Raw genomic sequence first — 25296 nt, 5'->3', positions numbered from 1 at the left:
AAATTAATGCCTGTGGCTGTGATAAGTCTCCGGTCAATAATGTGTTAAGTCACCTTTCAGGTTCCTGTTGAAAAAGTATGGAATAGAGCCTCTAAAAAACTGGCCTACCTTCTGTCTTCTGGTTTTGAAAACTAAATATTAAGTTAGATAGGCAAACAAAAAAAAAAAAAAAAAAAAAAAAACTTTTCCTGCCTGAATAAGGTATTTAAATCTAAATGTTAATCAAAACTATTCTACCCTCAGACTTTCATGTTTACGACAGAGATAACAACTCCAGTTTTCTTCCAAAAAATTAAGATCTTGATTTCCCATGATCTGGATAAAAAATTAAGGCTAAAATTAAACCAACAAATAAAAGCCTCTATAAGCTAGATTTCCACTATTCAAGGCTCTGCACAATGCCTGGCAGAAAACATGTACACACACACACACACACACACTGCATGGATGGGAGATGTATAAAACCATATGCACATGTCCCTGGAGAGGAGGGTAGCTGGAAAACTATGGTTCATCCACACAATGGAGTATTATGAAATTGTTTAAAAAAAAAAAAAAGCAATGAAGATTATTTCTACGAAATGAAGTGACAGGGAATGATTTCCAGCATACACTGCTAAGTGAAAAACCAAGCGTTATCTATGGTGTGTTATCCCTCATGGAAGAAAGCAAAGGATGTGGAAAATGTCTGTGTATCTGCTCATGGGTGCCCCAAGAAATATAGGAAGGAAAGAGCCAGAAAATAATGAGATTATTTACCTGCAAAGGACAGGTGGGAGCACTGGAGAAAAAAGGAAAGGATGGAAATGGGGCAGAGGGAATTGAGAACATTTCTCTCAGGACACATTTTTTTCCTCAACTGGTGAGTCTCAGAACCAAGAAAATGTTTCACATATCCAAAATGTACATGACTGCAATTACACAGGATATGGGGGAAATCCAAAATAGAATATTCACAGTAATAAATGGACCTATGTGTGTTATAAATAAACAGTATAACCACACCGAAGAGGAAATGACTAAAACAAGGAATAAGGAACTCTGCAAAATATTTGACTATATAACTGTGAAAGTAAATACAAAAAGAACCATGTACAAATAATGTTACTTTTCACTTGGGCATGGGTTAGCAACTCTGAAACTCTACTAAGAAAAGAAAGTGTAAGATGCTCAATTGTGTCTGACCCTTTGCGACCTCATGGACTGTAGACCACCAGGTTCCTCTGTTCATGAAATTCTCCAGGCCAGAATACTGAAGCGGGTAGCTGTTTCTTTCTCCAGGGGATCTTCCCAACCCAGGTCTCCTGTACTGCTGGCAGATTCTTTACCGTCTGAGCCACCGGGGGAAATCAAGAATACTGGAATTCGTAGCCTATCCCTTCTCCAGCAGATCTTCCCAACCCAGGAATCGAACTGGGGTCCCCTGCATTGTGGGCAGATTCTTTACCAGCTGATCTACCGGGGAAGTCCTTGAAACTACACACACCCTGAGATTTAGCTAATAATTACTATATTGGGATATTAACAGCCATGTTTTTTATGGATACAGGGAAATGTGGAGACAAGAATGAATACTATAGCACTGGATTAAAGTCAGAGGGACCAGCATGAACTCCTGGTGGTTCCATATATATATATATCCTCTCTCTATATACATATATAGGTTTCCCTGGTGGCTCAGTGGTAAAGAATACGCCTGCAATGCAGGAGCCACAGGAGACTCAGGTTCGATCCCTGGGTCGGGAAGATCCCCTGGAGGAGGGCATAGCATCCTACTCTAGTATTCTTGCCTGGAGAATCTCATGGACAGAGGAACCTGGCAGGCTACAGTCCATGGGCTCACGAACAGCTGGACCCTACTGAAGCAACCTAGCACGCACACACGCATGTAGAGAGAGCCTTACACTGTCCACTAAGAGGAACAAGAAGTGCTGGTACCACAAAGGAATGAGTCCACCAAGACTCCATTCCTCAAGAAACTAGAGGTTCCTTGAAGAAATGACGACTTCCAGGGCTGGGGCAGAGAAAATACAAGGTGATCCTGGACCATATTATGGCAATAGAATATTAAAAATTGCTCAAAAAAATGAATGGAGACTAAAGATGGTGGTTGCACATTTTGAATGTACTAAATTATTCACTTAATAAGGTTAATTTTGTTATGTGAATTTCACCTCAACAAATTTGAAACTGAAGCAATGCTTAAGTCACAGAAGCCAACTCAAAGAGCTCCCAATGGCCACCTCTGGACAATCTAACGATAAAATAATTAACGACTGTTGAGGGTTATAACCCATAGGACAAAATACATACTCATGAGTTCACACTCATATAACAAGAAATAAATAAATGAGAGAGAATAGACATCTCTTCTTTCAGTCAAGTTCCAGTTAATAAACACAGAAGGAGCGATGGAAACAGAAAATCATATCTGGCAGAGAGCACAGCCGTGACTGTCGCCGACAAAAACCATCAATACTTGTTTAGCTCTGAGCGAACGTACGATGAGAAACAGGACGTCTGCTTGGTTTTAAAGATGCTTTCACAAAATACTTATTAATTACAAAGAAAAGAACAGCAGCTTTTCAGGGGAGAAGCTTGGCAGACAGCACTTGAGCCACGTGAGCAGGGTTAACACAAGACCTGTAACTTCAGGCAGCCCTTGATGTAAGGCACTACTGCTGCTGCTGCTGCTAAGTTGCTTCCGTCGTGTCCGACTCTGTGTGACTCCCTAGACGGCAGCCCACCAGGCTCCCCCGTCCCTGGGATTCTCCAGGCAAGGACACTGGAGTGGGTTGCCATTTCCTTCTCCAATGCATGAAAGTGAAAAGTGAAAGTGAGGTCGCTCAGTCGTGTCCTCGACCCTCAGCGACCACACGGACTGCAGCCTTCCAGGCTCCTCCATCCATGGGATTTTCCAGGCAAGAGTACTGGAGTGGGGTGCCATTGCCTTCTCCGATAAGGCACTAAGGAGAACACAATGTCATTTCTCTGGTATTCTCACCAAAAACGCGTTACCTCGGTCTAACCGTGAGGAATAATCAGACGAGTTCCTTATAAGGAACGTTCTACAAGGTAACTGACCAAATCACTGCAAAAATGCTGAGAACAAAATAAGGAAATTTTCCATGGAGGAGGAGGCTCCTAGGAAGATGACGAGTAAATGCAGTGTGGGGTCCTAGTCCGGATCTCAGAACAGAAGAAGGACGTTAATGGGAAAAAACTGGTGACAGAAAAATGAGCTTTGTAAATTAGTTAACAGTCTTGTATCAAAGTGAATTTTTTGGCTTAGGAAATTGTACTCTGTGTTTATGTAAGCTGTTCACATTACAGGGCATAAGGGAACTCTGCATACTACTGTGCAAATTTTTGGTAAAGTCTAAATTTCAGAATAAGAAAGTTTAAAAAACACATTATTCTTTAGCTTATTGTTTATTATTATTTTTTTTTAGCTGTCTTCCCTCTCCTCCCAGTCCATGGGTTCACAAACAGTCGGAAATGACTTAACTACTGAACAACCACCTCTCCTCCCTTACACTACAGCAGGAATATTTTTGATATACTCACTAAAGTCACCCAAACTTCTAACCATGCCTGATACACAGATCAGATCAGATCAGTCACTCAGTCGTGTCCAACTCTTTGCGACCCCATGAATTGCAACACGCCAGGCCTCCCTGTCCATCACCAACTCCCGGAGTTCACCCAGACTCACGTCCATCAAGTCAGTGATGCCATCCAGCCATCTCATCCTCTGTCGTCCCCTTCTCCTGCCCCCAATCCCTCCCAGCATCAGAGTCTTTTCCAATGAGTCAACTCTTCGCATGAGATGGCCAAAGTACTGGAGTTTCAGCTTTAGCATCATTCCTTCCAAAGAAGTCCCAGGGCTGATCTCCTTCAGAATGGACTGGTTGGATCTCCTTGCAGTCCAAGGGACTCTCAAGAGTCTTCTCCAACACCACACTTCAAAAGCATCAATTCTTCGGCACTCAGCCTTCTCCACAGTCCAACTCTCACATCTATACATGACCACAGGAAAAACCATAGCCTTGACTAGACGAACCTTTGTTGGCAAAGTAATGTCTCTGCTTTTGAATATGCTATCTAGGTTGGTCATAACTTTCCTTCCAAGGAGCAAGTGTCTTTTAATTTCATGGCTGCAGTCACCATCTGTAGTGATTTTGAAGCCCAGAAAAATAAAGTCTGACACTGTTTCCACTGTTCCCCCATCTATTTCCCATGAAGTGGTGGGACCAGATGCCATGATATTCGTTTTCTGAATGTTGAGCTTTAAGCCAACTTTTTCACTCTCCACTTTCACTTTCATCAAGAGGCTTTTGAGTTACTCTTCACTTTCTGCCATAAGGGTGGTGTCATCTGCATGTCTGAGGTTATTGATATTTCTCCTGGCAATCTTGATTCCTGTTTGTGTTTCTTCCAGCCCAGCGTTTCTCATGATGTACTCTGCATATAAGTTAAATAAACAGGGTGATAATATACAGCCTTGACGAACTCCTTTTCCTATTTGGAACCAGTCTGTTGTTCCATGTCCAGTTCTAACTGTTGCTTCCTGACCTGCATATATGTTTCTCAAGAGGCAGGTCAGGTGGTCTGGTATTCCCATCTCTTTCAGAATTTTCCACAGTTTCTTGTGATCCACACAGTCAAAGGCTTTGGCATAGTCAATAAAGCAGAAATAGATGTTTTTCTGGAACTCTCTTGCTTTTTTGATGATCCAGCAGATGTTGGCAATTTGATCTCTGGTTCCTCTGCCTTTTCTAAAACCATCTTGAATATCAGGAAGTTCACGGTTCACATATTGATGAAGCCTGGCTTGGAGAATTTTGAGCATTACTTTACTAGCGTGTGAGATGAGTGCAATTGTGCAGTAGTTTGAGCATTCTTTGGCATTGCCTTTCTTTGGGATTGGAATGAAAACTGACCTTTTCCAGTCCTGTGGCCACTGCTGAGTTTTCCAAATTTGCTGGCATATTGAGTGCAGCACTTTCACAGCATCATCTTTCAGGATTTGAAATAGCTCAACTGGAATTCCATCACCTCCACTAGCTTTGTTTGTAGTGATACTTTCTAAGGCCCACTTGACTTCACATTCCAGGATGTCTGGCTCTAGGTCAGTGATCACACCATCATGATTATCTGGATGGTGAAGATCTTTTTTGTAGAGTTCTTCTGTGTATTCTTGCCACCTCTTCTTAATATCTTCTGCTTCTGTTAGGTCCATACCATTTCTGTCCTTTATCGAGCTCATCTTTGCATGAAATGTTCCTTTGGTATCTCTGATTTTCTTGAAGAGATCCCTAGTTTTTCCCATTCTGTTGTTTTCCTCTATTTCTTTGCATTGATCGCTGAAGAAGGCTTTCTTATCTCTTCTTGCTATTCTTTGGAACTCTGCATTCAGATGTTTATATCTTTCCTTTTCTCCTTTGCTTTTCGCTTCTCTTCTTTTCACAGTTATTTGTAAGGCCTCCCCAGACAGCCATTTTGCTTTTTTGCATTTCTTTTCTATGGGAATGGTCTTGATCCCTGTCTCCTGTACAATGTCACGAACCTCATTCCATAGTTCATCAGGCACTCTATCTATCAGATCTAGGCCAGAAAGCACTCAATAAGCACAATTACACAATTTTGGTGAGCCAGAACCATGAAAGGGCTCCCCTGATAGCTCAGATGGTAAAGAATCTGCCTGCAATGCAGGAGACCCAGGTTTGATTCCTGTGTTGGGAAGATCCCCTGGAGAAGGAAATGGCAACCCACTCCATATTCTTTTTTTTTTTTTTTTTGACTGCAAAGGGTCTTGGTTGAAGTATGTGAGATCTAGTTCCCTGACCAGGAATCAAACCCCAAACCTCTGCGCTGAGCATAGAATCTTGGCCATTGGACCACCAGGGAAGTCCCCCACTCCAGTATTCTTGCCTGGAGAATTCCATGGACAGAGGAGCCTGGAGGGCCTACAGTCCATGGGGTGGCAAAGCGCTGGGCACAACTGAGAGACTAACACACACACACACACACAGAACCATGAAAGCGTACTCCAAATCCTAGATTTTCCATTAATTTTCTTTATATTCTATTTGAAAGAAGCTTTGCTTATTCCAGGCATCCCTGGTAGCTCAGATGGTGAAGAATCCACCTGCAATGAAGGAGACTCCGGTTTGATTCCTGGGTTGGGAAGATCCCCTGGAGAAGGGAACAGCTACCCACTCCAGTATTCTGGCCTGGAGAACTCAATGAACTGTATGATCCATGGGGTCACAAAGGGTCAGACACAACTGAGCAACTTTCACTTTGCTATTCCATAAAGAAAAGCTAAAAAAAATCTACAAGCTCTGGTTCACTGTTTTGTGTCCAATGAGAATCACAATTTTAAATAAAATGATATAAAAACACAGACACCAGATACAGCAAATGAGATATGACCTCTGACCTTCTCAGGCTCCAAGGCTCCACCTTCAGTTCAGTGTGCTGAGAACACTGGGGTCCCCACAGACCTTCCTCCAGCTGGTGAGGCAGACCCAAGGCTACGGGCCCCTTCTCCTTCACTAGGGCTCAGCTCCTAAAGTGGGGGTGCCACCCAGACAGAAGCCTCTCTTTTGTCCCCACCCCACCTCCGGAGCCCTGGCTCAGAAATTCTGCCAGGAGGAAAAGTGGCCCACAGAACAAATAGCTCCTAATTGTTCCCAAGGAAATCAGCTTCATTTGCGGCAGAGCACAGAGTTATTGGAACTAAGAGCCCTCTGAGAGACAGCGGAGGTTGGGGTGAAGGGAATGGAGAGCATCGTGGATTTCAGGAAGAGGCAGCCTGTGCTGTAGGCATCTGTGGCTAGTTGGCTAAAGAGAACCAAGGAAAGTGACAGCTAGGAGGAGCCTTCCTGTGGTCAGAACAAATCTCAAACACTGAACTCAGGAAGTTTCTCCAAGGGATCCACAGTTGGATTAATTTGTAGCAGAATGTATGTTCCAGGGCATTGTGATAAACGATTAGACAGTAATTAGTGTAGTGGTCACCGGAGGAGTCATCCCAGGATGACTGTGGGTGCACCCAAATCATGCACCCCCATCCCCAAGGAAGCACCAACAGAGACTTAACCTTGAGGGGGGTGAGGAGGACAGATTTCACTGAAATAATCCAGCCAGTCATTAAGCAAATAGACAAATATTAATAAACAAGCCCTGAGGTGAGGAAGTACCCAGTGTTACTAAAATATATTACCTAAAAAATGTCCAGTGTCAAAAAAAAAAAAAATTATGATGTGCAAAAAATAGGAAAGTAGGATCCATAGACCAGAAAAAAAGTGGGCTGCAAAAACTGCCTGTGAGCACAGCTAGATACAGGATTCCAGATAAGTACTTCAAAGCAGGCATTACAATTATACTCGGAGATCTAACAAAAAAGCCCCACTAAAGAAATAAAGGAAGGTATGACAATGGTACATCAAATAAAGAATATTAAGAAACAGCAATTTAAAGAAAGACCCAAATGAAAATTCTGGAGTTGAAAAGCCCAATGACAGAAAGGAAAAAGTCCCCGGAAGGCTTCAACAGATTGGAACCAGCAAAAGAAAAACCAGCAAACCTGAAGACAGATCAATAGACATTATGCTGATGAAAGAGGACAAAAAAGAACAGAGCCTCAGAGAGACACTGAACACCATTTAACATATCATCCTAAATGGAATGGGAATACCAAGAGCAGGGGAAAGGTTGAAAAAAATTCAAAGAAATAAATGACTGAAAAAACAATAACCTACACATCTAGGTTCAGAGGGAAGCTGGCCATCTGACCACAGGCATGAGACAGAGTACTACATCCCAGGAAATCACTATTCCAGGGTCTAGAGAGCCTCTTGCGTGTTGTTCTAGCCAACGATTCTTCAAATGCTCATGAACACAAACATCTATGCGTGCATAAGGTATAATTCATGGCAAGTTAGGGATATAACCTTGGAAAAAGGCTCTAGCACCTTCTCGCTTCAGAAGCTGCTTGCCACAATCAATAATCCCTGAGTACCATCCAGTTTTACCTATAGCCAGTCTGGTCTTTTTCACAGGTCCCTTGAGCGCCATCTCAGGTGCAATTTTTAAAACATTTACACCATTTCCTCACCAAAGAGAACGAATTCCTCCTTCTTTTACCATCTGCTTAAACCCATCCAGCAATCTCATTTTCCCTCACTGTAAACTATGAATCTTTTGAGGGAAGCATATGGACACAGAAGTTGCTGCTGATGCTCTGGGAAAAGCATGGGAGGGTTGTGTGGGCCAAATCAGTGGTGGGCATGACAAACAAGCTTTCTCCAGTAGGCCCGGTGGCTTGACCCACGGCCATGTCACCTGGCACTGAGGAAGCAGCAATCCTGCATCATGACCTTCAAGCAGTCAAAAGGTGCCGCACACGTCCTTGGAACTCTGCTGGCTATCCCTCCTGCCACCAAGCGCTTCCACCAATTTCCAGAATGTTTTCCCTGTTCAGTAATGTCATCTGGAATAGCTATGCTAGAACTGGTACGCAGGCTCAAGTATACAACAGAGAGCGCCAGGCTGCGACGGCGCAGGAGCAGCCAAGAGGAGCTACCCCACGCCCGGAGCCAGGGGCAGCCGAGAGGAGTAATGCCACGTCCAAGGAGCGGCAGCTGCGCGGGTGCTGGAGGGCCGAGAAGAGCAACCCCACGTCCAAGGAGTGGTGGCTGCGCAGGCACAGGAGGGCCAAGAGGAGCTACTCCACGTCCAAGGTCAGGAGAGGCAACCTCGTCCAAGGTAAGGAGCAGTGGCTGTGCTTTGCTGGAGCAGCCGTGAAGAGATACCTCACGTCCAAGGTAAGAGAAACCCAAGTAAGACAGTAGGTATTGCGAGAGGGCATCAGAGGGCAGACACACTGAAACCATAATCACAGAAAACTAGTCAATCTGATAACACGGACCACAGCCTTGTCTAACTCAATGCAACTAAGCCATGCCCGTGGGGCCACCCAAGACAGGTGGGTCATGGTGGAGAGGTCTGACAGAATGTGGTCCACTGGAGAAAGGAAAGGCAAACCACTTCAGTATTCTTGCCTTGAGAACCCCTTGAACAGTATGAAAGGGCAAAACGATAAGATACTGAAAGAGGAACTCCCCAGGTCGGTAGGTGCCCAATATGCTACTGGAGATCAGTGGAGAAATAACTCCAGAAAGAATGAAGGGATGGAGCCAAAGCAAAAACAATACCCAGCTGTGGACGTGACTGGTGATAGAAGCAAGGTCTGATGCTGTAAAGAGCAATACTGCATAGGAACCTGGAATGTTAGGTCCATGAATCAAGGCAAATTAGAAGTGGTCAAACAGGAGATGGCAAGAGTGAATGTCAACATTCTAGGAATCAGCGAACTAAAATGGACTGGAATGGTGAATTTAACTCAGATGACCATTATATCTACTACTATGGGCAGGAATCCCTTAGAAGAAATGGGAGTGGCCATCATGGTCAACAAGAGAGTCCGAAATGCAGTACTTGGATACAATCTCAAAAACGACAGAATGATCTCTGCTTCCAAGGCAAACCATTCAATATCACAGTAATCCAAGTCTATGCCCCAACCAGTAACGCTGAAGAAGCTGAACAGTTCTATGAGGATCTACAAGACCTTTGAGAACTAATACCCAAAAAAGATGTCCTTTTCATTACAGGGGACTGGAATGCAAGAGTAGGAAATCAAGAAACACCAGGAGTAACAGGCAAATTTGGCCTTGGAGTACAGATTGAAGCAGGGAAAAGGCTAATAGAGTTTTGCCAAGAGAACGCACTGGTCATAGCAAACACCCTCTTCCAACAACACAAGAGAAGACTCTACACATGAACATCACCAGATGGTCAACACCAAAATCACACTGATTATATTCTTTGCAGCCAAAGATGCAGAAGCTCTATACAGTTAGCAAAAACAAGACTGGGAGCTGATTGTGGATCAGATCATGAACTCCTTATTGCCAAATTCAGACTTAAATTGAAGAAAGTAGGGAAAACCACTAGACCATTCAGGTAGGACCTAAATCAAATCCCTTATGATTATACAGTGGAAATGAGAAATAGATTAATAGAGTGCCTGATGAACTATGGACAGGGGTTCATGACATTATACAGGAGACAGGGATCAAGACCATCCCCATGGAAAAGAAATGCAAAAAAGCAAAATGGCTGTCTGAGGAGGCCTTACAAATAGCTGTGAAAAGAAGAGAAGAGAAAAGCAAAGGAGAAAAGAAAGATACAAGCATCTGAATGCAGAGTTCCAAAGAATAGCAAGGAGAGATAAGAAAGCCTTCTTCAGCGATCAATGCAAAGACATAGAGGAAAACAACAGAATGGGAAAGACTAGAGATCTCTTCAAGAAAATTAGAGATACCAAGGGAACATTTCATGCAAAGATGGGCTCGATAAAGGACAGAAATGGTATGGACCTAACAGAAGCAGAAGATATTAAGAAGAGATGGCAAGAATACACAGAAGAACTGTACAAAAAAGATCTTCATGACCCAGATAATCACGATGGTGTGATCACTGACCTAGAGCCAGACATCCTGGAATGTGAAGTCAAGTGGGCCTTAGAAAGCATCACTACAAACAAAGCTAGTGGAGGTGATGGAATTCGAGTTGAGCAATTTCAAATCCTGAAAGATGATGCTGTGAAAGTGCTGCACTCAATATGTCAGCAAATTTGGAAAAATCAGCAGTGGCCTCGGGACTGGAAAAGGTCAGTTTTCATTCCAATCCCAAAGAAAGGCAATGCCAAAGAATGCTCAAACTACCACACAATTGCACTCATCTCACATGCTAGTAAAGTAATGCTCAAAATTCTCCAAGCCAGGCTTCATCAATATGTGAACCGTGAACTTCCAGCTGTTTAAGCTGGTTTTAGAAAAGGCAGAGGAACCAGAGACCAAATTGCCAACATCCGCTGGATCATCGAAAAAGCAAAAGAGTTCCAGAAAAACATCTATTTCTGCTTTATTGACAATGTAGATCACAGTAAACTGTGGAAAATTCTGAAAGAGATGGGAATACCAGACCACTCACCTGCCTCTTGAGAAACCTATATGCAGGTCAGGAAGCAACAGTTAGAACTGGACATGGAACAACAGACTGGTTCCAAATAGGAAAAGGAGTACGTCAAGGCTGTATATTGTCACCCTGCTTATTTAACTTCTATGCAGAGTACATCATGAGAAACGCTGGGCTGGAAGAAGCACAAGCTGGAATCAAGATTGCCGGGAGAAATATCAATAACCTCAGATATGCAGATGACACCACCATTATGGCAGAAAGTGAAGAGGAACTCAAAAGCCTCTTGATGAAAGTGAAAGTGGAGAGTGAAAAAGTTGGCTTAAAGCTCAACATTCAGAAAACGAATATCATGGCATCTGGTCCCATCACTTCATGGGAAATAGATGGGGAAACAGTGGAAACAGTGTCAGACTTTATTTTTGGGGGCTCCAAAATCACTGCAGGTGGTGATTGCAGCCATAAAATTAAAAGACGCTTACTCCTTGGAAGGAAAGTTATGACTAACCTAGATAGCATATTCAAGAGCAGAAACATTACTTTGCCAACAAAGGTTCGTCTAGTCAAGGCTATGGTTTTTCCAGTAGTCATGTATGCATGTGAGAGTTGGAATGTGAAGAAAGTTGAGCGCTGAATAATTGATGCTTTTGAACTATGGTGTTGGAGAAGACTCTGGAGATTCCCTTGGACCTCAAGGAGATCCAACCAGTCCATCCTAAAGGAGATCAGCCCTGGGTGTTCTTTGGAAAGACTGATGCTGAAGCTGAAACTCCAATACTTTGGCCACCTCATGCGAAGAGCTGATTTACTGGAAAAGACCCTGATGCTGGGAGGGATTAGGGGCAGAAGGAGAAGGAGATGACAGAGGATGAGATGGCTGGATGGCATCACCGACTCGATGGACATGAGTCTGGGTGAACTCGGGGAGTTGGTGATGGACAGGGAGGCCTGGCATGCTGCAATTCATGGGGTCGCAAAGAGTCAGACACGACTGGGAGACTGAACTGAACTGCACACATCTAGGAGGCAAGACCCATAAACAGATACATCATGGTAAAAAGGATGAAAGTCAAACACAAGAGAATCTTGAAAGCATCAAGAGAAAAATGATTTATCACTGACGAGGGGGACCCCAATAAGATTAAAAGCTGATCTCTCAGCAAAAATAACAGAGGCTAGAGGCAGTGGGTAACACAAAGTACTAAAAAACAAACACACACACAAAAAAAAAAAAAAAAAAAAACCTGTCAACGAAGATTCCCACATCCAGGAGAGCTACTTTTTTTAGAAAATAAACATAAAATTCACACATTACAAGATAAACAAAAATTAACAAGAATTCATTGCTAGCAGTCTTGCCTCATAAGAAATACTAAAGGAATTTCACCAGGCTGCAAACAACTGATACGAGTGATCCAATCCATACAGTCTGCAATTATATAATTGCTGATGCCCATTTTCTCCTTTCCCTCAACTGATTTATAAACTTCATAAAATGATACGTATATAATGCATTGTTGAATCTGTAATACATGGGAATGTAATAAAGTTGCTAAAAACAGCACAAAAAAAGGTAGAGGGGAAAAAGGCTGCTATGTGCTAAGGGAAAAATAACAGGTGGTGTAATAATTAATCATTGTAACAGTGTATTCTTGGGTTTATAACATTGACAGATGTAATGTGTGAACAACAGTGCCACAAAACAAAGGAGAAAAGGAACAGAGCTAAATAAGAGTAACTTTCTATATATTACTAGAATTAACTAGTATAAACTCGAATTTGAATCCAATAAGCTGAAATGTACACAGTGAACTCTGGAACAATCACTAAAAATACTCAAAAAATAGTGAAAAATGTCACTAACGAAATGAAAATGCTACGTTAGAAAATATTCAATCAATGCAAAAAAAAGTAAAGTGGGAATACAGAAACAAAAAAGACATGAGACATATGAAAACTACAGAGTAAGATGGCATCTGTAAATCAAACTACATCAGTATCATATAAATGTCGATGAGTAACAGTCCAGTCTAAAGGCAGACACTATTAGGCTGGATTTTTAAAAAAGCATGATCCAACTATATGTTATTTACAGGAGACACAACAAATGGTTATGGGGCAACTGGATAGTCACATGCAGAAGAATGGAGTGGGTCCTTTACAGCACACACAGAAGTGAACTTGGAATTGATTAAAGACCTAATGTAAGAGCAAAACATGCAACGTGTGGGGTCGCGAAGAGTCTGACACCACAAGCAACTGAACTGAAGAGCAAAACAAAACATAGGAGAATCTTCACGATCTTAGATTTGGCAGCGGGTTCTTAAATACGATGCCGAAAGGACAAGCAGAAACAACAGCAAAAAACAGACTGGACTTCATCAGAATTTAAAACTTCTGCACTTCACAGAACACCATCAAGAATATGAAGAGACAACTCACAGAATGATAGGAAATATCTGCAAATCACATTTCTCACAAGGAACTTGTATCTAGAAAGGACTTTTTCTTTTTTTCCCTTTTTAAATACTGAAATATAGCTGATGTACGATGTGTTAGTTCCAGATGTATGACATAGGGATCTGACAATCAAATACATTATGAAATAATCATGACAAGTCTATGACATTACCATACAAAATCAGTGCAGTATTATTGACTATTTTCCTTATGCTATGTTACATTCCTATGACTTAACTGTAAGCTTGAATCATTGTTGATCACGTTAGCTGTATGTCATATACAGCCTTTATTATACTGAGGTATGTTCCCTCTATGCCCACTCTGTTAAGCGTTTTTATCATAAATGGATGTTGAACTTTATCAAAATGTTTTTCTGTATCTGTTGAGATGATCATATGACTTTTAACCTTAATGTTTCTAATGTGGTGTATCATGATTGATTATGATGTATGAAACTTTTAATGTATTGTTGATTCAGTTTGCTAATAATCTGTTGAGAGAGTTTTTACATCTATATTCATCCAGGATATTGGCCTATAATTTTTTGTGTGTGATATACCCAGTACCAGGGTAGTACTGGCCTCATAGACTGAATTTGCAAATGTTCCTTCCTCTTCAACTTTCCGGAATACTTCGAGAAGTATTTAAATGTTCTTTAAATGTTTGGTAGAACTCACCTGTGGAGCTATCTGATCCTGGACATTTGTTATTCTGGAGTTTTTTTTTTTTAATTACTGATTTAACTTCATTAAGGTAATCAGTTTGCTCAGATTTTCTATTTCTTCCTGATTCAATCTTGGAAGACTGTATGTTTCTAGGAATTTATCCATTATTTCTAGGTTGTGCAGTTTGCTAAGATACAAATTTTCATAGTAATCTCTTACATTTTATATTTCTGTAGTATCAGTTGTAACTTCTCTTTCATTTTTAATTTTATTTGGGCCTTCTTTTATTCTTGAGGAGTCCAGCTAAAGGTTTATTGATTTGTTTATCTTTTCAAAGGACCAGATGTTAGTTACTTTCATTCATATTTGCTGCTGCTTTTTTCATCTCTATTTACTCCCACTCTGATTTTCATTATTTCCTTACTTGTACTAACTTGGGGCTTTGTTATTCTTTTTCTAGTTCCTTTATGTGTAAGGTTAGATTGTTTGAGATTGTTACTGTTTCCCAAGGTAAGCCTGTATTGCTATACACTTCCCTCTTAGAACAGTCTTCTGTGTCCCATAAATCTTGGAATGCTGTGTTTCCATCTTCATTTGTCTCAAGGTATATTTTTATTTCCTCTTCGATATCTTCAATGACCCACTGATTGTTTAGTAGCATATTGTTTAGACGCCACATATTTTTTTTTTTCCAGTAGTTGATTCCTAGTCTCATACTGCAGTGGTCAGAAAAGGTGCTTAATATGATTTAAATCTTCTTAAATTTTCTGAGACTTGCTTTGTGGCCTAGCAGGTGATCTATCCTGGAGAATACTGATCACATGCACACTTGAGAAGAATGAGCATTCTGCTCGTTTGGAGTTGAAAGGCCTATATATATTTAATCCATCTGACCTAATGTGCCATTTAATGCCAATGTTTCCTTATTGATTCTCTGTCTGGATGATCTATCCACATTGATTTAAGTGGGATGTTAAAGCTCCCTACTCACTATATTGTTAATTACTCCCTTATGTCTGTTAGTAACTGCTATATGTATTTAGGTGTTCCTATGTTGGGTACCCCATGGACAGAGGACCTGGCAGGCTACAGTCCATCGGGTCATGAAGAGTTGGACACGACTGAAATGACAGCACACTTTTTTTTATTCCACCCCCTCATTTTACATTTTTGATCTCATCTTTTATGTGTTTTTACTTTGTCCGCTCCCTAATTAGTGTGTGTATACATTTTTATTGATAGTTACATGATTTTACTAGCTTTGTCTTTTAAGCCTCAGGTGGTTGATCCCCTACCCTTACTGTATTTTGGCCTTAGAATAAAGAATTCTTCAAGTTTAAATTTTTAAATAGGCAAAGACCCTGAATAGACATTTTTTTCTGAAGAAGATATACAAATGGCTAATAAGTACATAAAAAGATGCTAGGTATTATTAGAAATACAAATAAAAACTACAATGATATACTACTTCACTACCGCTAGGACAAGTAGAATCCAAAAGCCAGGAAACACGTATCATCAAGAATGTAAAGAAACTGTAACCCTAATATCCTGTTGGAGGAAATGCACAATGGTCCAGCTTCTTTGGGAAAAAAGTCTGGCAGCTCCTCAAGTGATTAAATATAGAGTTTCCACACGACCCAGCAGTTCTACTTGTAGATAAAGAGAAATGAAAATACATGTCCACACAGAAACACATACATGAATGTTAGGTATCCCTAGGGACAGGGGTCTAAGATGTCCAGTTTCTGGGTTGTACCTGACCAAAATAGGAAATTCATCAGGAGAACCACCTCCCCCCCTAACACACACACACACACACACACACACGAGTAAGACATGCAATGATTCTCGTCCCACTTGCACACCTGCATACAGCTTTCCCACTGTGCTTTCCATACACTTGAAATTCTGTCTCATTTTTTCATGTGAGAATCCAGTATACCCTGCAGAAACTTGTACCCTGGCCTGAACACCAGCTTTCCTAGTGGAGTTACTGATATCTTCCTCAAATTATGCCAATCCCATGGACCAGCTCATTTATTCTTTCAAGTGGTAAATGAAGACCTAGGATAAATATGATAGGGACCACACTGGGATTACCAGCTAAGCCCTGGGACAGTCCTGGAACGCTATCTGCCAACCACAATGAATATCTTACAATTCCAAAGCACAAATACTCCACACTCTCTCAGAGCTTCATGAAAGTAAAGGCAGCTCCCTCTACCTGCCATGCCCACTCTCCCCTAATCTGCCTGGTCTCTGCTCTTCTGGGCAGCAGACCAATAGCTAAGAGCATCATCTCTGGAACCAGCCTGACCGAGCTTAAACTTGACTCTTCCACTTAATGTACGACCTTGACAAGTTTCTTATACTCAGCCTTGGTTTCCTCATCTATAGAAAGTGAGTAATCATACTTCCTAGGGTTGTTATGAGGATTAAATGAGACTATGTTATTGTTTCATAACTTATAATATGCACTCTGTTACTGCTCTATCTATCAGATGGTATCACATTTTTTACTTGCACCTTCCCCTACTTGTTCTTGAGATTTCCAATAGTGAGTAGTTTCTCCTTCCTTTTCATATTTACAGCATATAACACAGAGATGGGCACGAGGTAGGTACAGGAAAGGGAGTGATGCATGCATGAAAAATAACAACTCTGAGCCCAGCAACATCCAGCGATTACGGAAACCACGCTTTCAATATAAAAAGCAGAGCATGTGGTTTATGAGTATACAAGAATTAAACATCTGAAATGAGGCCGGCTCTGGAAAATCCAGGCTGACTGCCAGAACCATCTAGAAAGAATCCAAATGCTCAGCAGTTAGAGTGGTTACATAAACGATGTCATTAAAGCACAGGGGATTTTACATAAGCACGACAGGAGACCTCTGTTGATACCTGAAAGAGTTCAGACAAAACACCAAACCAAAAAACAGAGCAGAAAAATATGCACAGGAGGATTACAGCTGCTCAGAGTGCCACCCGAAGCAGAGAGACTGTGTGTGTGTGGCTTGAATACCACATTCTTTCCCCTTCTGGTGACAAAACCTGTATATTCTTTTTGATTAATATTGATTCTAAAGACAACCTAACACACACAAAAATAGTGCTTAGTAATGGCTTTACGTAAGAAATCAGATAAATGGAATGGAGATGCCAAAAGTTTTAAATAAGACCCAGTCAAAAGGGTCAATTTTCTGTTACTATAACTTTCTGGGTAGATAAGTTTCCTGATAAGGAAAAATTCCATATACTCTCAGGATTAACTCTCTTATTTTCTAAATTGACCGCTAAAGCCAGTCATATGTTCTACTCACATCAGGGCCAACCAATAGTTTGATTAACTAAGTTCTTCCTAAGTAAGTCCTCTCCTTTTGGTATGATTAAAAAATGAAATCTAAAATGTATGTATTTGTCTGCAAAGAAGAAAGATCTTCAGTAAGTGTTTTATTCATTTTCCCCCCAAAGAATGCCTTCCAAAATTAGAGCCCAACTCAGAGAAAGAGAAAAACAATACTAAACTTGCTCAAAGCACAGAGTACATTTGCCTGCTTATATCAGCTTATTTCATGAATATATGCACACTGACACAGATATATACATATCTACACACACACTGAGCAACTTCACCTTCACTTTTCACTTTCATGCACTGGAGAAGGAAATGGCAACCTGCTCTGGTGTTCTTGCCTGGAGAATCCCAGGCACGGGGCAGCCTGGTGGGCTGCCGTCTATGGGGTCGCACAGAGTCGGACACGACTGAAGTGACTTAGTCACAGCACACACACACCAGAGAAAAATTAATAGAGAATAAAGTTACCTTCATGCAAGTCAATAATGCCAACAATAGCACCTTTTGATAACCAAGTGATGATTACTACTCTACCCTGACTCTAACAAATCTCCATTCTTCTTGCCATTAATATTTCCTAGATTAATATGAGGAAAAGAGATATGTAAAAGGAAGAGGTAGGAGACTTCCCTGGTGGTCCAGAAGTTAAGAATTCACCTGCCAATGCAGGGGACATGGGTTCACCCTCCGGTCTGGGAAGATCCCATATGCTGTGGTACAGCTAAGCCTGTGCACCCACAGCCCACTCTGCAACGAGCCACTGCCAGAGAAGTCCATGCACTGCATCTAGAGTAGCCCCTGCTCACCGCAACTAGAGAAAGCCCACAGGCTGCAATCCATATGGCTGCAACTAGGGCAGCCATAAACAAGTACATTATTTACTTAAAAGTCTACAAATAATAAAAATAGGGGTAGGAATTTACTGTATATATTTTAAAAGAAATACACTATCCTTCAATACAGTTCCAATCTCTAAACAGATAACCTTCCTTAAAAACACAGTTCAATAGTCTCAACAGAATTAATTTTTAAAATTTCAGACGAATTTCTCACCCACTTCAAAAATACTTTTACCTAAAGAGCAACCTATCAACACATGCGGTTTAAATCATTAACTACACAGCACCAAATCATCAGGATAATCAGCGTATAAATTTCATGAAGCCGCTGTGTCCTTCTAAGTGTTTCATACAATATCCGGTACAAGGAAGCTTATTAAACATTGATGATGTTTAATAATGAAAAATAAAATGCCAAAATGAAAGTCTTCATTACTCAACTTGGCTGTCATTTATAATACAAACCGCTGATGAGCATGTTTCTACACAAGCAATTACAAGAAATCAAGAAACAAAGCAAACCCCATTCAAATGAGAAATTTTGTGTCCTCCGTCCAAGAATACTGTTTCATTTTGGTGTCAGAAAGAAACTGGCAGGCCGCCAGCAGATAGCATGAAATACGCAGACTGTAGGGGTGTTCAACTCAGAGCATTTATGCACCGTTGACAAAGCAAAAAGCCAAACACACTGCATGCACATTTTTTGGAGACGTTTTCCTTACCTTTCCCATTTTGCCATGTTGTATACCAAGATAAAGTGAGGAACGAGGTGATAAATGCTAAAACAGTGGCTACAGTTCCATTTCGGAGCCTCATCTCATTTCACCATCACACTGGTTCATATGTTTACGATGATAACCAAGTCCGTTTCTTTTTATCCTGAAGTCAAGCAAACCCAGTACTCCTGGCTCGGGGCCAACTGAAACAATCAATAGGAGAGGTTCATTTCAGATGCTCAGCAGAACTAGTCTGGCAGCCACACCATTCACAATTATTATTCAGGACTGTCTGCACGGTCTTCATAGGTGGATGCTTCTTTCTCCCTATTCAAGGGGAAAAGGGAAAGAAAAACTTGCTCAAGGATGCAAAATACTCGTTTCTTCATTTATCAGTCACTGTTACAAACAGATTCTTGGCTGGGCTACACTGTAAAGATAACCCCCCACATGCAAATGACTCATGTGATATCCTTGAGCGATATGGTTCTTCTCCTCTGGGGAAAAAAGCTTTCAACTATACTCCCTGCTCGTTGGTTCTGTTGTGTCTGTGGAAAGAGAGTCATGGTTACTTATGTAAAGGAAGAAGTGGTGGGGCCCACGAGAACTCTAAGGATCACCCAATGGTTCCTGAGGAACATTCTTCACTCTCTACAATCCTCCTATTGCACAATAATAGTTAATGGCTCAAAATGTTTAAAGAAAACAGACAACTTACAAGGGTCAAAAGCCCTGGTCCTAGATCCAGCCCCACCATTTACTTGCGTGACTTCAGGCATGTCAATTATCTCGGCTTTGTGGTTTCATCCAGGAACTGAGAAAGCTAACTGTCTCGGCTCCTCCTGTTCTCATAAATAATAAAAAGGTTACAGTGATGACCGGTACTGATCATCAGCATAAGATAAATGTAGTTTTTCCAACAATTAACCTACTCCTCAGGTGTAAACTGGGATCATTTTGGCATTTTGAAAACATGGCGATCCAACCAGGATGCCACCGGACCCAGGATTAACCACTGAGCACTGCTTTAACTCAGGAAACCTGGAGATCACCTCCCATCCAGCAAACCCGTTCAGAAAACGGAATGAGGTGGTCTAGTGGTTGAGAATCTGGGTCAGGGGGTTGATCCCTGGTCTGAGAGGATCCCACGTTCCGCAGAGCCACTGAGTCATGGCGCCACAACTACTGAGCCCACACGCTCCACTCCTGAAGCCTACGAACCTGGGAGCCCATACTCCCCAACAACAGAATCCACCTCAATGAGAAGCCCGCACACCGCATTGAAAGAGCGTAGCCCCTACTGGCCACAACTAGAGAAAGCCTGCTCGAAGCAACAGAAACCCAGCACAGCCAAAAATAAATAAATCTTTTAAAAAGAAAATAGAATGAAATCATGTCCCTGGAAGTACTTAAGCATAGTACTAGTACTATGTACATAGTACCTAGTACATTTCTAAGTTCTGAATAAATGTCAACTGTATTAATAAAAACAAAACCAAAAACCTGCAGCCAGTCACTGGTTTAGGCCTCTCTGCAAAGAACCAATTTCACTCCCTCGGGGAATGTCAGGCCAGACAAGATATGCATTGATTCCTGGTGGCCCCAGGGGACCACAGAGGCACTTGGCAGTCCACCACGTGTCACTCCAGTAGGTGAGTTAATGCAACTCCAAAGAGGCCTGGGAAGCCCGAGGGACAATTCTCTCTGGCTAAAGCAGCCATTTGTAGGCAATTCAGAATTATCATCTCAGCTGGTTTGTAAAACCGACCATGGCTAGAAAGCTCCACTAGTGAGAAAAGATCATCTGGATTAATAACGATAATGAGACACTACAACTCACTAAGCATTTCCTCACACGCTCTAAATCTTCCAAACTCCGCTTCCCCTACTGTACAATGAAATGAACCCAGAGAAGGAACCCTAATTTGCATGACTCTGAAGTCCAAGTTCTCATCCCCCACCCTCTGCCCCTCTGTACCGCAGTCCTGTGAAAAGAAGCTCCAGGGGCACTCCAAGCCTCAGGTTACACTGGAGAATCTTCCCGAGGTGTTATCTTTACCCAACAGTTTAAAGTGTGAATTAAAAAAAAAAATTAGACTCTACAACAAATATGGATCTATTATGGAATAAACTGCAAAATTCACGGGCAACTTCAAAGTTTCAACTTAAAACCTGAATGAATTTCTCACTTCCTGTACCCTGGGCTGGGCCCTCCTCTCCCCTACTCACACCCAAGCAGCCTGTGAACCCTCCTTGACCAGCAGCTCTGTAGTATTGATATAATACTCTAGAGGCACTGAACTTTTCTACTTCCTCCCTTCCCCTTACTCTCTGCAATCAAGAATTTCCAAAGATACTCTCGCGTTCAAATTATGATTATTTTCTAAAACCAAAGTTATTCATATCCATGTCAACAGTCTTCATGGTGAAATCCCAGAATTTCAACTCAATTCCATAAGTACCTAATATACTGTCTTATTAACGTATCAATAGGCACTCAAGGGGCTTCCCTGGTGGTCCAGTGGCTGACTCTGTGCTCCCAATGCAGGGGGCCAGGGTTTGCTCCCAGGTCCGGGAACAAGATCCCACATGCTGTAACTAAGACTCAACACAGCCAGATAATTTTTTTTTAAAGCACTCGATAATGATTCTGATTATAAAAAAATGAAGGGTTAACTCAGTGAATTATGTAACTTGGAATTTTAATTTTTTCATGGCATTATATGAAGATGCATATAATTTTCTGTTGCTATATCCCCACCTGAGCCCCACTTTACTTCAAAAAAGATACTGTCCTGATAAGAGATCCAGAAGTATACAGATTATTAGAATAAACATTCAATCAGTAATCACAGGGAAGGTGAAGTGAAGAAGTAGAAAATGAAAGATTTTTGAAACACAGTTTTATTAAATACTTATTTGTATGAAAGTCAGTATAAAGGGGTAGAGAGACAAGTAAAAGTGAATGAACTCTATAATGAAAGTAGATTATAGATACAGTATTGGTAAAATGAAAAACATAAGGAATATTAAATATTGGATCCAGGAAGTTACTCATATCTGGTTTGAAGAAAATGCAAATAATGAACTCTACCAACAAACAGGACCTGAAATTCAGCAAGAGAAATATGAGGGCATTTTACTCAGAATACTGTCATACATTTTTAATCAGGGTTCCCACACTAATGAAGTTTAGTTGCACCATAAAAGAGCAAAACCAGTGATCCCTATGCTCTCAAACCAGGAGAGGTAGTTCAGACAGCCAAGAGCCCTCTGGGTTGACTGACTACCTAAGGCAGGAGAAGTGATCCATATTTGTTGTCAGAGTCCACACTCAACAAAAATTTCAATCTAACACCTTGACGCTCTCTGAGACTATCACTTAACACATCGGAATCCTTAACAACAAAAAGGCGGTGGCTAAAGTTATTGGTCATCTCCTCCATCCTGCCAAAGATGTTTCCAACTTTCAACTCCAGATCTCAGGCTGGAGAAAAACCTGTTTTATTAACAGTCTTTTAAGGGCTGCAGTCCTATGTTATTATTAGATACATAACCTTTGATTTTAAAGTGTTCTCCGAAATAGTATGTTCCATGGCTAAAAATGCTTGACATATGATTTCACTGACATTCCAGACAGAACAGGGGTGCCTGAAGGAAAGGCACCCTCATAAATACCATGATGTAAGCCCTGTAACTTTATTCAGCGCGGTTTTATTAAAATTCATTGGTTTTATATTTATAATAGGATTTCTATTTTTCCTTAATACAGCTTACATAACTTCATCGTCCTGTGCGTTTTCAGATTTACACGGTGCGGGCTAAAGAAACCTTTGTTAGGATAACCTGTTAATGACAGAGGTGTTGTTTTTTAACATTCAGAAAAAGAAAGATAAACCATTAAACGCATATTATTCACTTCTAAATTTAGCTTCTAAATTCAAACGAACGACGTTGCCATCTTCTTTGGCCAGAAGTCGTCCGACAGCAAAAGCACAACAGCAAAATATATGGAGAGGGCTGAAAACAGACACTGCGCCTGCTTCTATTTCGCAATCCGGATTGTAAGCAATGAGCGGGCTCCAGAGAAACACTCGCTGCGAGAAATAAAAAGCGGGCGCGCGAGTGGTCTGACTGCCAGCTCATAAAGCACGCCTTCCCGCTGTCACCTGGTGGTACCCTCAGTGGAATCACCTGGCCCCGACCCGGGGATCCCACTCGCAGCTTCCTCGATAGCGGGGAACTGAGGCCTGGGTATGGGGGTGCGCTTACACATAGGACCCGCAGGTCTTGACTTTGTAGGAAAATTCGCCAGAACGGTGCACGTCTCGGGAGCAACCCCGGCCCGCCTCGCCCCCGCCCCACCTGCCCCGCGGCCCTGGGACGCCGCCGATTCCGGGACGGGCGTGAGCCCTGGGGCAGTCCCGCGAGCAACTCTGCCTCACCCCCAAAACCCCCACTTTCCTTCACTTTGCCCCAAAGTCAGCGAGCCCCGCCGCGCCACGGAGCGCGGAGAGCGCATCAGGCGCCCGGTGGGCCACCGAGAGAGCGCACGGCAACGAGGGGCTGCGGCGGCGGAGCGGGGCTGACGGCGCGCCCAGGGCGGCCTGGCCCGCGCCCGCCCCCGAGGCCCAGCCCGCCCGCGCCCCGAGACGGCCCCGCAGCAGCCGGAGGCGCACGAGCTCCGGGCCCGGCCGCGGCCCCGCGGCTCCGTTCCCAGCAGGTGGATCTCCCGCGACCCGGCGCCGCCCCTCCATCCCGCGCCCTCCGCGCAGCCGCCCTGCGCCCCCGCTCGAAGCTGCCCGCACGCCGCCGCCGCGAACCCCTCACCCGCCGCCGGCGCTGCCAGTCCTGCCGCGGCCGCCGACGAGCCGCCACCGAGCAGCCGCCGGGCGCCCCCGCCTCCCCGCGCGGCTCCGCCCCGCCGCCGGAGCGCCGCGGCCCCCGCGGCCGGCCCCGCCCGGGACCCCGCCAGCCATTGGCCGCCTGTGCCGTCCCCCGGGCGCCCCCGCGCGGCCCAGCCGCCGGCCGGAGGCCCGCCCGGTTGTCATTTAGGGGCGCCGCCTTGCAGCCTGTACCGTTCTCGTGAGATCTCCCCGCTTCACTCACTGTCACCGCCGGGTCTGGAGCGGCGTCTCCGGCCCGGGCTCTAAGCGCTCGGCGGCGCCGGGCCGCCACATCTGGCTTTAATCCTCTCGGGCGTGTGCGCGGAGGCAGCTCAGGCTGCCAACAAAAGGCCCCGGGGAGCCCCCGGCCTCTGCCTGGCGCGCGACCCGACCACCCGGGCTGCCGCGGCCTCAGCGCCTTCCCCCAACTGCGGTCCGCAACCCGCCGCACCCCGCTGGGCAGCATTCCCGGTGACCGGTCCCGGGCCAGCTCCCGCCCTAATCCAGCAAGAGCTTCCGAGGGTCCAGGAGCCTCACCCACTGTCTGTGGCCCTTGCGACATCCCCACTAATGGGCATTATTATCCTCAGTTTACCTACCAAGAGTCCAGGACTAGCTTTAGCAAGAAGATAAATAAACTAGGGTTTAAATGCAGATCATTTGAGTGCTAAAGCTTCTGATTTTTCCACTACACCACCCTCTCCTGTCCCTTTCTCGCGAGCTCCATGTCCTAATCTATTACCATTTCTGTAAAGTTGGAGGTTAACTTGAGAACCAAATAGATAATAATCTATTGAGAGATCTGAGTGGTCTGCCTGTTTTTCTTAGTATCCTTTGGTACTAGGACTTGGGTTAGTAACTGGCTTGAGGGCCAGATTTCCTATAGTCTACTGCTGCTACTGCTAAGTCACTTCAGTCGTGTCCGAGACTCTGTGCGACCCCATAGACGGCAGCCCACCAGACTCCCCCGTCCCTGGAATTTTCCAGGCAAGAACACTGGAGTGGGTTGCCATTTCCTTCTCCAATGCATGAAAGTGAAAAGTGAAAGTGAAGTCGCTCAGTCGTGTCCGACTCCTAGCGACCCCATGGACTGCAGCCTACCAGGCTCCTCCGTCCATGGGATTTGCTAGGCAAGAGTACTGGAGTGGGGTGCCACTGCCTTCTCCTCCTATAGTCTAAGATAAAGACAATTCCTAGTAGCAAGCTGGCAAAAATTTCATGACCAGATGTAAGTAATAAAGGCTGAAACCTACTCCGATACAACCTTTGATACATTGATATATTTTGGCTGACATATGTCTTGGGAATGGAAAGC

At 43.2% G+C, this 25296-nt stretch overlaps 1 protein-coding gene across 2 annotated transcripts in view; it reads right to left on the bottom strand.

Annotated features, from left to right (window-relative positions):
* MGAT4A (alpha-1,3-mannosyl-glycoprotein 4-beta-N-acetylglucosaminyltransferase A) overlaps positions 1-24018 on the bottom strand; it is a 126801-nt gene extending 102783 nt beyond the window's left edge. The window contains exons 1-2 of one of the 2 annotated variants that reach the window (XM_070380000.1): positions 23926-24018; positions 19102-19298 (exon numbers count right to left, since the gene is read on the bottom strand). In XM_070380000.1, coding sequence (XP_070236101.1) covers positions 19102-19195 — 94 coding nt within the window. In that variant the 5' untranslated portion in view covers positions 19196-19298; positions 23926-24018. Of the gene's footprint in view, positions 1-19101; positions 19423-23925 lie in introns of both variants that reach the window. The other variant, XM_070379999.1, reaches the window with a different exon arrangement.
* Positions 24019-25296: the final 1278 nt, after the last annotated feature.

The sequence above is a fragment of the Bos mutus genome, chromosome 11, assembly GCF_027580195.1.
Source record: "Bos mutus isolate GX-2022 chromosome 11, NWIPB_WYAK_1.1, whole genome shotgun sequence".
Classification (NCBI taxonomy): Eukaryota; Metazoa; Chordata; class Mammalia; order Artiodactyla; family Bovidae; genus Bos; species Bos mutus.
The sequence above is the reverse complement of the archived record's forward strand: the minus strand, read 5'-3'. Positions and strand labels throughout refer to the sequence as shown.